Source organism: Anastrepha obliqua, chromosome 3 (genome assembly GCF_027943255.1).
Source record: "Anastrepha obliqua isolate idAnaObli1 chromosome 3, idAnaObli1_1.0, whole genome shotgun sequence".
Classification (NCBI taxonomy): domain Eukaryota; kingdom Metazoa; phylum Arthropoda; class Insecta; order Diptera; family Tephritidae; genus Anastrepha; species Anastrepha obliqua.
Window position 1 is genome coordinate 29,414,256 of NC_072894.1, and position 13,465 is coordinate 29,427,720.

The 13,465-nt window shown below is 38.6% G+C and overlaps 1 protein-coding gene across 7 annotated transcripts in view; it reads left to right on the forward strand.

Moving 5' to 3' along the window:
* The window catches only part of LOC129240122 (axotactin), a 245,986-nt gene that overhangs the window by 111,732 nt on the left and 120,789 nt on the right, over positions 1 to 13,465 (forward strand). For all 7 annotated transcript variants that reach the window (XM_054875651.1, XM_054875649.1, XM_054875652.1 and 4 more), the window contains one exon: positions 2,313 to 2,509. In XM_054875651.1, the coding sequence (XP_054731626.1) occupies positions 2,313 to 2,509 (197 nt within the window). The remainder of the gene's footprint in view (positions 1 to 2,312; positions 2,510 to 13,465) is intronic.

The following is a 13,465-nucleotide window of genomic DNA, read 5'->3' on the forward strand; positions in this document are numbered from 1 at the left end:
CATTTTGCGTCTGTAAAGGCCATCCAAAAGGCTTGTATCGACATCCTGAAGGACATTCCGGTCAATCACCTGAAACACTCTTTCGAAAAGCTTTTAGCTCGCGCGAAACAGTGTGTCGAGGCCAGGGGGGACTATTTTGAATGGATGAACTCAAAGTTATCAGAACAATGCTCCTGTCGCTTCTCTTCTTCACCATGTATGTACATACATATTTATATTGTATTGTAAACAAAATGAATTAAACATTTTTTTTTGAATTTCTGAAAATTTTATTCATACTACTACTGGCGGCCGCCGTAGCCGAATGGGTTGGTGCGTGACTATCATTCGGAGTTCACAGAGAGAACGTCGATTTGAATCTCGGTGAAACACCAAAATTAAGAAAAAGTTTTTTCTAATAGCGGTCCCTCCTCCGGCAGGCAATGGCAAACCTCCGAGTGTATTTCTGCCATCAAAAATCTCCTCATAAAAATATCTGCCGTTCGGAGTCGGCTTGAAACTGTAGGTCCCTCCATTTGTGGAACATCAAGACGCACACCACAAATAGGAGGAAGAGCTCGGCCAAACACCCAAAAAGGGGTGTACGCGCCAATTATATATATATATACAAGGTGGCGTAAAAGTAACCTTGCGATGTTTTTTGGCTGTAATTAAAAAAAAAAATGAAAAACTTTGATTCTTCTTGTGAATTATTTTTATTTGGTCTTTTAATTTTTTTTACATCAATCGAGAATACCCATGATGTCATGTAAATGGCCGCCGCCACAGTTGATTACCATTTGAGCCCTTTTTATGGCATTTTCCATCACTTTGGCCAAAACTTCCGGCGATAGGTCCTCACATTCTTGACGGATATTGTCTTTAAGAGCTGCAAAAACCCGCTACTTCAAAAAGCCCCACAAAAAGAAGTCTGGAGCGGTCAAATCAGGCGATCTTGCTGGCCCGTGCAAATCGCCAAAACGGGAGATTAGGCGCCTGGGAAATGCATCCTTCAGCATATCGGTTGTGGCACGTGCAGTGTGTGCCGTTGCACCGTCCTGTTGGAACCATATGTTTTCCAATCCCAATTCATCAAGTTGCGGCAAAAAGAACTCGTTGATCATTGCTCTGTAGCGCTCACCATTCACAGTAATCGTTTGGCCCGCAACGTCTTCGAAGAAAAAAAGTCCGATGACTCCTCCAGCGAAAACAGCACACCATACAGTGACTTTGAGCGGGTGTAATGGCTCTTCGTGGGTTACACGTGGATTTTCAGTGCCCCAGAAGCGTAAATTTTGCTTATTTACATACCCGCTAAGATGGAAATGGGCCTCATCACTCATGATTATATTTGATGAAAAATCAGCAGCTAACAGCTGATGCACCGTCTGGACTTCGTACGGAAACATCTTCAAATCTTGTACCAAAATTCGCTGTAAAGACCGTCGACTGATACCCATTTGCGTGGCACGTCGTCTGGTCGATGTCGACGGCGCTTCCATGACATCCTCGGCTGCAGCAGCAATATTCTCTGCAGAACGGCTACTTCGGGGTCTGCCACGCCTGACAGCATCTCGTGTTGTGCCAGTCTCTTCGAGGCGAGCGGCTAAACGTCACAGTGTTTCACCAGTAGGCGTTGGACGGCGAGGAAATCTGTGACGAAATTCACGTTGTGCCAAAGTCACCGACCGATGATTGGTCAAATAAATAGTCAGCAATATTCCGCGTTCTGGAGCAGTGTAGCGTAACATTGTTTATTAACGTGTATTTCGCATGTGTTTACTAAACAAATATAAAAACAGAACTGACATTAGGGGCCAATCGCAAAATTTATAGCATTTTCAGATATGAGGATTACTTTAGCGCCACCTGTTATACATATAGACTAAGTAAAAACACGCAAATTCGAATATCTCCACTTATGCGATTATCTCAAATAATCTTGGATGCTTATTGGCGCATAGATCAAACCTGAATGTGCGAATTGCTGATAGAGTGTCACGAAAACAGATTACCGTTATTTATTATACATATAATAAACCCGTGTTAAATACATATATCACATTTAGTATTTGATAACCTTGAACGGAACTCGCAGATCAATCATAATTTTCTCTTCTTCCACCCGCTTTTTCCTGCATTTTCACATAAATCAAACTTTAATTGCAAGCGTATACAGATGTACTTCTATTTGCTGAAACTTATGTTCCTATCTATCCAATAGACTTGCACATTAATGTGTGTTTATATGTACTCGTATGTGTATATGTGTTATGTACGCATACGAGCTGCCGACATCTGTGAATTTTCCAATGACTATCAGTATTTTTTAGGTGTCCTCGAAGCTGAGTTCCAGGAGAATGAAGTCAACGTCATACCCATAACGTATCCCTTTGCGACATCTCACATTTGGTGGCCCATAAATCACGCCGAAGAATTTAATATTAAATTCGATTTCCGGAGTAGTCGTACAGCGGCAGTGTTGGCATATAGTGATGTGACAACAACATCCGGAAATGGATTTTGGGAGGTAAGAATCCAACATAACTTATAAGTTAAGCATTTTAACGAAATATGATTTCTAAGGCCGTTTAATGTGCGTGTGTATGTGCGCTTGTACTTGAATATTAGGGCGGTAACGTCCATTTCAAACGCATTGCAGTGTACAACAACAAGTTCGCTTAACGTAGTTAAATCGAATTTTTAAATATTTGTGTGTATGTGTGTTTGTGCTAGGGATGTCAATTTGTTCGGTGATTGCGGTTTGGGGATCCCGGCATTCCAATAACTTAACTCAAAAGAAAGTTGTTCGAAAAGGTCTCCTAGCATAAAGGGTTTTCCAATAACAGGTGTTATCTATCGCTATCGAGAGATGATTAACGATTTTGTATGGCCGGAATTGGATGGTATTTCTGGACAACGTTTATTTTCAACAAGACGGCGCTACGTACCACACAAGCAACAAAACCATTGATCTTTTACGGGAAAAGTTTCCAGACCGTGTTATCACTCGAAGGGGTGATCACAACTGGCCCCCAAATCTTGTGGTTTAACACGTTCTGACTTTTTTCTTTTGGGCCACGTGAAAGAGAAGGTCTACGCCAACAGCCCAGATTCAAGACCTCAAAGATGGAATTCGTGAGGTTATCGAGGACATAGAGCAGCCAATTTGCAATTCGGTTATGGAAAATTTTCTTGAAAAAGATATTGTCCTGTAAGCGTGGTCGTGGTGGCCATTTGCCTGATGTTATTTTCCACTCGTAGCGGCATACCTTCTTCTTTATAATAAAATAAACACCCGATCATTTATATTTAAAAATATAATTTTTCTTTGAATATCAAAATAACACCTCTTATTAGATAACCCTATATAATGAATAATAATTGAAAGTGGTTTTAAATTTACTTTCCTTATTTAACGTGAAAATATTTTATTAGTAACTAAATAATACTTTAGCACGTACATATTTGATAAGGTAACTTAAGGTATGTTGCGAAATGCTCGATGCAGAAAAATTTTAAAAGTAAACAAAAATGCATTTGTAGTTGCAAAAAGTTCATATATTTTAAAAAAATTTTAAATTATTTCCACTAATTAATAATGGAAAGGAATAGACCTTAGGCACTAAAGCCACAGGTCGTGCTTTTGATGTACTACGTAGCGGTTCTGCCAATTTTAACGTGTGGATACCTGGTTTTGTGGGAAGCTCTTCGGAAGTGCTTTAATATCACTAAACTGGGCAGGATGCAAAGGGCTGCATGTATTGGCATCAGCCGCGCATGTAGAACCTGAATGTCCTTTTGCACTTACTTCCTACGTTATTTCCATTATTGGCCTCTGGAGGCAATCCCTCGTACTTCGGACATAGCTCTCCATTCGCAAACTAAAATTTGAGGGTCGTACCAGGGCAATCTTTCCAAGCGGGCTTTTCTCTAAATCAGCCAACTTATTTATTTCCTTAAAATTGCCGAATAGTGCTAGAGTTTTTCCAGCAGAAGTCTTTGCGATCCTGCAAAATGCATAGGAAACGGGTGGCGAGGGAAATATTACAATTTTTCCCGAGAGTCAAACCGCAATCAGGGCACTGACGATGCAATTTCTATAAGGAGGAGATCAAATCTCTTAGGCGTGCTGGTAACATCTCTCTGATCTGCGCTCCAGGACATATGAACATAAAGGCAAAATTAGTTGCCGATGAGCTTGCCAGGAATGGGACTCAATTGGTTTTACTGACCTCCTACCGGTCAATGTCATCCCCCTAACTCTTGTTAAAGGGGAATTGCACAACTTATTTCTCATGAAATCGTAGAAAAGATGAAGCTCAATTTCTTATGCCGGGCTTGGCAGGTAGACGACTAAGGTCGCTGGGTGCTCATTTCTTCTACAGATGGAGGCTGAGCGCCAAACTAAGTCCCATCAACCTTCTCCATTACATCAACAGCTCTTGCTGGCTGTGGATATCTACCAGTTGGACAAAACCCCGAAAATCCCGGCGTTGTTCGGAGATAATCACGGGATTTTTGAGATTTGAAAAAGAACAGGTTTCCGGTATTGACATCCCTAGTATGTACGTATGCGTATTCATGAACTTGGCATGCATCGTTCACAGCAGTAGTTCACAGCAGCTTTTGCATTACAGCTTGCACTTTGCCTTTGTTGTTGTTGCCATGTGTAATAATGCTGCTGTCAACTGCAAGACGCAATTGCTATGCTGTCGATGTTGAAGAGAAATTGTCGAGGCGTTTTGCAATTTGCAAGCGCCATCCCGTTGAAATATTGCAAAAATTCTATTCATTGCATGGATACTTCATCTGCTGATGTAATCGAAAAATTACTTGAAAGGATACGTAAAGAAGTGAGAGGGAATTTTTGATTTAAACGTTTTTCGTTTCTTCGTTTTTTTTTTTTTGGAAATTAAATACTTGAAAGCAGATTGCAGGCAATAAGGCTTAAGGCACATTTGACAGCTTAGTTAAGCCGTGCTGTGATTTTGCGATATACTAAGTAACTTCGGGGATGTGGGTGACAAATGGCAAGTGAAAATATTTTAAGGTTTTCTGCCTTCATTTCTGCTATCGTATGACAATATTAAGTTGGTTCATTTTATTGAAGTGAAACTTCCTAGGCGTCAATGGACGAGCGAGAATGGAGAGTAAAATTTCCAGGCCATGCAACGTTTTGTGCATTTTTGTTCCGCGAGAGAGAAAACAGATATAACGTAGAGGAAAAGGAGGGAGAGAGCTATACCTTATATATATCTTAGAAACACTTTAGGTTATTTTTCCTAAGCTTTTCCTTGTGGTTGCTAATTTCTAGTGAAAAATAACGCTGCCTACTTTTTGGCGCTTTCTTGTTGGTGCAAACTTGTAGGAAATATATTTTTGGTGCCTACTTTTTGGCGTTATATATCCTTGGTGCTACTGTTTGAGGCGTTTTTTAGTTCCAATTTTTTGGCGTATTTTTTTTTGGTGCCTACTTTTTGGCGCTTACTTCCGTTTCCTGGCTAGTGCTTGTGCGTACTATAAAGTGCTATCCATTCTGGCGTCGGATTTATTGGTTTTGCGTTGCGGTAATTTGTGCCGTTGCTGCGGTCCTGGAATCGCTGCGTTTCTGCGGGTGATAAATGCTCGGAGTAGTATGCGTTATTGCCACGGTTTGTATCCGACGTTTACCTACACCGGTCGACCCTTCTCCGTTTTTTGTAAATTTTTTCTATTTGTGTTCTCTGCAAATGTTGTGAATTTATTTATATATATATTCTTTCTCTCTCTCTCTCTCATTCTCTTTCAGGTCTCTCCCTCTTGCTTTGTCTGCCTTGAAATTTCCACTTCTGTGATGTGTAGTAGGCTACACGCACTTTTTTTTACCTTAAATATGTACATACATGGAGAATAATATTTATAATATTCATATTAGAGTTTAGATTTAGACTTGTTGGAGATTTTCACTTCGAATTCATGGTCTTTTATGCCCTCTACTTATCACAGTACCTCATACAGACCCAGTTCCTTCATTAAACTTAAAATCTCCTTCAACCATGCAAGTGGGGAATTATGATTTAACTATTGAGGACAAAGATGATGTGCAGGGAGGTGCGAGATGCTTAGAAGTTCTGAAGAGATAATAATGATTTGTGGCCCTTAGAACAAAGGATGCATTCTTTCAAAATAGGAGTCATCATACTTTATTGCATATATTTAACCCATAAGCAGGATATAGCAGTGTGACTTTTTAAAATTATCTTTCCTTCTCCTTCAACTCAGTGCTCCATACACCATGGTTATCCATTTTCGATATCCCTCTCTCTCTCTCTCATCGGTGTTCAGAAAATTGCACAGCCATACTTCAGTGCATCTCTTGTATGACAAGCAGCAATTATCTGTATTGTGATTTGTTTTTGATACAAACATCCAATCCCTCCATATATTTTGCACTCATTCTGATCTGCCCTCGTCCTAGTGCCTGACAGCTAAGGACGAAACGATACGATGGAGGTATCGATACTTTTACTTGAGAGTTATATTGAATGAAAGTATCAGTACCTCAAAAGTATCAGATCTAGAATATACATTCCAACTCATATCACAGGTAATAAAGAGCCTTTCAAAAGACGCTCCTAGATGTTTTAAAATAAAATGTGCAAAAATTTATATTCTTTCAGGTTTCATTAATTTTTTATTTAAAATACGGTTCTTCACAATTAAATGTGAAAAATCATTTAAATGTCCACCATAAGCACGTCTATAGATGAAATCCGCCAAACAGTAGGTTCAGAACGTGGCGATATCGATGTAGAAGATTATTCAGTAACACTTTGCTCTACAGCAGAAATATTCTAAACAGAATGTCTAGTTTTTGATCCGTCAGTCCTTTTTCTATCATCGACTGAATCAGTTTCTTCAACTTTTTCACCAATCTTGGAATTGTCGACTCATTCGGACAATTATTTCCACTCAAAAGATCATGAATTTTGGGATATGTTAATCTTAAGGATCGACCATTTCCACAATGAGGTTCAATAACGTTAACGCGTTGCTCTATCGTTAAAAATTCTAAATCTGTCTACTTGACAAATATCACATCTAGGCGTCACTTTTGAAAAATACTTTACATCGGATAAGATTACAAGAAAGCTAACCTCAATTTTGGCTCCTTGGACTAACTCGAAATGTGTACAAATATGCAAATCCAAAATGGATGAACTCTGCGGAAATGGAAAGATCATTAATCACTGGATACCAGGACACAAAAGAACAGAAATAAATTAGAGAGCCGATGAGCGCGCTAAGGCAGGAATTTGCTCACAGAAATTGAGCACGTCAGAGACATAGCCATCACTCTCCTTTCTGAAAACGGAAATAAAAGAGTAACTAGCTCTAGAAACGCAGTCAATATCGGAACACTAAACCTCGTACGAAACTGCCAAAATTATGCTAGATGCTTTCCATTTGAATTCAACCGGGCTATTCGGGTCATTTTCTACAATTTCGATGTAACTCAAATATGTTGCTCTCTGGTCAAAATAATGAGACACGTATTTTTTTGTTCGCCCGAAAAAATTTTTTTTCAAGATTTATCGGCAATTTTGTTTTTCGGCTCAAAATCGATTTTTTTTAATTATAACGGGTGATCAATCATGAGGTGCTTTTTTCAATAGTTAAAAAAAAACAAAAATGTAAATTATGTTCAAAACCTTTATTTATCATTTGAAAGGACATTCTTTGACATTTACTTTTTGAATATGATTTCATTCAAATGTTGGCTGCAACTACGCTTAAGGTGGTCCATTCTGAAGGTCCAATTTTCAATCACTCGTTCGAGCATTTCGACTGGTATGTCGTGAATAACACGCGTAATGTTGGCTTCCAGAGCTTTAATCGTAGCTGGTTTATCAGCATAGACCTTGGACTTCACGAATCCCCAAAGAAAAAAGTCCAAAGGTGTGATATCACAAGATCTTGGTGGCCAACTCACAGGTCCTAAACGTGAAATCAGCTGCTCTCCGAAATGACTTCTCAATAAAGTCATTGTTTCACGAGCTGTATGGCCATTGGCTCCGTCTTGTTGAAACCAAATGTCGTAGAAATCATTAGATTCAATTTCAGGTAGCAAAAAGTCCGATATTATGGTACGGTAGCGAGCACCATTCACAGTTACGTTGCGGCCATCATCATTTTTGAAAAAATATGGACCGATGATTCCACCAGCCCATAAACCACACCAGACCGTTGTTTTCTCTGGGTGTAAAGGTAACTCTTGAACCTATTCTGGTTGCTCTTCATCCCAAATACCGCAATTTTGCTTATTGACGTAACCATTGAGCCAGAAATGCGCCTCATCGCTGAACAAAATTTTGCTCGAAAACAGCGGATCTTCTTCAATCTTTTCAAGAGCCCAATCAGCAAAACGGTGACGTGCAGGAAGGTCATTTGGCTTTAGTTCTTGTACGAGCTGTATTTTGTATGCTTTTAAATGAAGATCCTTCCGTAAAATTGACCAAGTTGTTCCATACGACAGTCCAAGTTGCTGAGAACGGTGCCGAATCGATTCATCGCGGTTTTCACGTACACTCTCTGCTACTGCCGCTATATTCTCAATGCTTCTTGCTGGACGTGGTCTATTCGGTCGAGAATTATCCACCAATGAATATTCGGATTCAAATTTGTTGATGGTATGTCGAATAGTGTTTAAGGCAGGCCGATTATGTTGACCATAATGCGGTCTAAGCGCACGAAAAACATTTGTCACAGAACGCTGATTTTCATAATACAGTTGAACAATTTGTAGACGTTGTTGCGGTGTGAGTCTTTCCATGATGAAATGCCAAACGCTGTTCAACAAATCCACGATGACAGTTTGCCACAACTCGCGCGCGATCTGTAAAAAAAACGCAAATGAAAAAAACTCCTCTTAATTGATCACCCGTTATAAGAATTTTTTTCTTTTAATGCTCATAACTTAGTCAAAAATGAACCGATTTTAATAATTTTGGGTTCAGAATGATCGTCATTACTTCCACGAGCGATTTCACGCAGAAACAGTTGCAAAAATAGTCGAAAATTTTTTTGTTTGCAAAAAACAAAAAGTGCGAAACAGGTTTTTTACTCAAAAAGTCATTACTCAAAAACAACGCATTTTAGCTACTTGGCATTCAGCTCAATTGAAGTTTGAGATGTCCGCTTGACTTGGAAAAAGTTAAAAAAAAATACACTTTTGGAAATATTGAATTTCGAAAAAATTTCAATTTTTTTTCTTTTTTGCTAAATAAAAAATTTTCAACCACTTTTTTGCAATTATTTCTACATGAAGTCGCTAGTGTAAGTAATTATGATCATTTTGAACCCATAATTATTAAAATCGGTTCATTTTTGACTAAGTTATGGGCATTTAAAAAAATTTTTTTCTTATATAATTAAAAAAAGTCGAGTTTGAGCCGAAAAACAAAATTGCCGATAAATCTTGAAAAAAAATTTTTTCGGGCAAACAAAAAAATACGTGTCTCATTATTTTGACCAGAGAGCAACATATTTGAGTTACATCGAAATCGAAGAACCTCACCCGAATAGCCCGGTTGAATTGAAATGGAAAGCACCGCTAAGGACTTGGAATATGAAAACGACAAACTTTATTTTATCACTCTCTAGAAAAGATTGCAAAGTACGGGTTGTAGTACTGACGGGACATTGTCTCACCCCACATCACGCAGTCGAAATGGGATTAGTCCATAACGATGCGTGCGTCACATACAACGAAGCTACTGCTAGGCGTACTTTGGAACACTTACTTTGCTACTGCGCTGATCTTTGTAGGACTCGACAAGTGCGCCTACATATGTTTCCATACATATGTTTCATCCTTGAAGGATATTGCTGACAAAAAGCTGATTGGCTTATTAGGACTCACAAAGACGTGCATAAAATAGTAATCCCACTCCAAATACATAGCATTGGTAACATAATGGACGCTAGAGTTCTACGTGAGATCAACCAGCACTACCTACCTAACGTAATTTAAGGAAAACTTTATTCGTAAAATATTTCAGCAAGCAAAGTTTTCTTTGTTGTACAATACTTCCTAAGAATAGCAGTTTTTCGAAACGTTTGCCCGTCAAAACTACTTCCGAAAACAGTAAACAAAAGTCTGTTTTCATCTCCTCCAACAATTCTGAAGAATTTGCTAACAGGCAGGATGTTGAGCTAGATAAATGTAAGGACACTTCGTCATCTTCCGTAAGACTTTTTCTTTCTTTGGCGCTCGCTGTGCTGTTGCCAGAAGGCGAGGTCAACCTTGGTTACCTTTTTATCTACATATTTTTTGAGGGTTCTTTCTTTTGGTTTAAAGCACTACCACAAGCTTTGACATCTTGGAAGTGACTTTTACGTCACGTCGAAGGGTCTGTACTGAACACTCATCCACCTCACATTTCCATACGAACAGTTGAGCGGAGTCTGGGAATAATAATAGTCATAGAGCACAGGAAATAAGGAATAACAGTGGAAGAAAAAATTTCGAAGGAAAATTTCTATCAGTATCGGGTTTTGCTATGAATATTTTTGTCGATACCTACTCAGTGAATCAAAATTATCGATACGAAAACTACTTGTTATCGAACAAAAAGTATCGAGTATGTACTTACATTTACATACTTACTCATATCGTTGCATCCCTACTGACAATTACTAACTTAAGCTGTGGACTATTGCTGCTGTTGACTTTTGTTGCATCGATGTACTCATATGAACGCATGCCCCAGTTTTCCTATTCCATTGGGGCAAATATCAATTGACATGCTATTTGTTATCACACGTCCGCCATGCTTCTTCTCCAGCTTGAGGATGTCAATGAAAATGCAAATATTGTGTATGTATATGTGTACTATAGTTGCACGTAATGACAATGTATGAAATAAATGTATGTATGTAAACAAGTTGATATACAAAATTATATTTTGCATTTAGCTATTTGTGGTTTTGCGAGTGTTATGTTTGCCTATTGAATTGGAAATATTTGCGATATTTTCGAAATTTTTCCATTTATTGAATTTTGTATATTTGCAATACATTGTAGATTTTCGGCTTTTCGGCTCGTTTTGTACAGCTCTGCATGTGTATGTGTTTGTGTATTTATGGATATATATTTTTTTACTTTCCAAGGATTTCATTCAATTGCTTAATAATAATTATGTATGGTGCAATCTGGAATATATGTATGTATACGCGTAATTCTCATGTTTATCAATAAATATTTACATTTAAATTTCTTTAAATGGCGCATTCTATCCGTTTATATAGCTAGATCAATATGAACATTCATATTTTGCTATTAAGGGGCCCCGGTGGTCTAGAGCTCGAAAATTTAAAGTATTTTCAGGATTTTTTTTGTTTAAATAAACAAATTAAAAACGATATTTAAACTTTTTAAGCTTTTTATTTAACTTCCTTTGCATAGAAAATGGATTTTTTTTTTTAATTTTAACAATTTTAAAAATGGCGCTGAAGTTGATCCTCCCGAAAAATTAGACCTGGATGGTGTTGTCCATTTTGGCTCTTCTATTTATGTCGTCTATTGCAGGGGACGGCGTCTGCTTCTTCAACCCTTTCGCGAGTTTCATAATGTCTTCTCCACTCGGTAAGCTGTTCCACCTCGGTAGTTAGTGTGTTCCCATCAATATCTTTTAATGGTGGTATGTGGGGTTTCACATTTGCTAGTTTGTTGATGGCAACGTATACACTTTTTAAGACATTTTTGTATGCAGCTTTTTCAGCGGCGCTGGCAATCTCGTTATAGTACCTCTCTTTATCTTTTACAGCCTTGTCTTTTACCTCCGTATCTGCAATCTTGTAACGTGAAGCGAGATTCACTTTCCGTATAGGATCGTGGGTACTTTGGAGCTGATTTTTAATATCCCGTCTTTTTTGAACAATTTGCCAAGTGCTTTCACGTAACCACGGCATATTTTGTTGCTTTACAAAGCCCAATGACGACTTAGCCGCTGAAGTACATGCTGTTGTGCTACATCGTTCCATGTATATTCAGCTCCAATGTTCTCGAGATTGGTGCTCAAATACCTTCGGTATTCTTTAATACTTTCTGGATTTTCGAGTTTTGCAAAATTCAATTTGCGGCGCCCAATACCACGGTTGTTGAGAGCTGCTGGACGAAGATGCACTTTAGCAACTACAAGATTGTGGTCGCTATAAACGTCAGCTCCTCTCAGTGATCTCACATCAAATAGTGTGTTGTAAAACCTCCGGCTGATAAGGATGTGGTCTATTTGGTTTCGCGTTCGACCGTCTGGAGATTGCCATGTATACCTGTGTATACCTTTGTGTGGAAATCTAAAGCCACCAATAAACATGTTGTACAGAACTCCACCAAACGCTCGCCATTTCCGTTTCTTACACTACCAAGACCATGACAGCCCATAATTGTTTGGAGCCCTTCATTATCATTTCCGATTTTTGCATTGAAATCGCCGAGTACCATGCGTATGTCTCCTGTTTTCGTCATGACGCTTTCTAGTTGATAGTAGAACGCGTATTTGGAAGCATCGTCTGATGGATCAGTTAGGGCATAACATTGCACCACTGTTATGTTTCGAAACCGGGAATGAAAACGTGCTGTTATGATACGGTCTGATACCGGGTTATAGCTTTTTAGACAGTTTCTGCATTTTTTAGATAGGATTATCCCCACACCATTTGCTTTGTTGGAGTTACTACCGCTAAACATAAAATAGTGTCCAGATTGTAAGGTTTCATCGCCACATCGAAAACTTCTGCTACCTTGGCAGCATAGTGTCCAAAAATGGTGGAGCGGAAGCCGATGTAAGTTCCCGCATAAACAAATTTCGCCACGCTTTCCACAGGATGAATCGATTCTGGTCATCAAGACATATCAGCATAAAAACAAAATTGCGAATTTTCAATACAAGCATCAAATCAATGTTACTTTATGCAATAGCCTACAAACATTTATCAACAGATGTCTGCGCATTACTCGTATTCACCGCATATTGTGGTCAAGAGTTATCACCAACGAAAATCTTTTAAAGATTTCAATGTGCAAGCCCATCGCAGCTGATATCAAAGAAAGGAAATGACATTGGATTGGGCACACCTTACGACAAAGAAGACAATGACATCGCAAAGATGGCCCTAGAATGGAATCTACAAGGCTCCAGAAGAAGTGGACGGCCACGAACAACTTGGATGCGATCAACACACGCGGAATACCAATCAATATGTTCCTGGCATGAAATTCGAAAATTTGCACAAGAGCGCTCACGTTGGTCTGAGTTTGTTTCCGCCCTATGCCCTGATTAAGAGCGGTATTTCTTCATATAACGATATAAATAACTTCATGTACAAAATATTTATTGTTAATTTGACAAGAGATATGAAAGAATAAAAAAAAAATGTATGTGAAACAAAGAATCCAAATAAATTATTAATCAGTATGACTGTAGTTATGTCCCGCTACGAG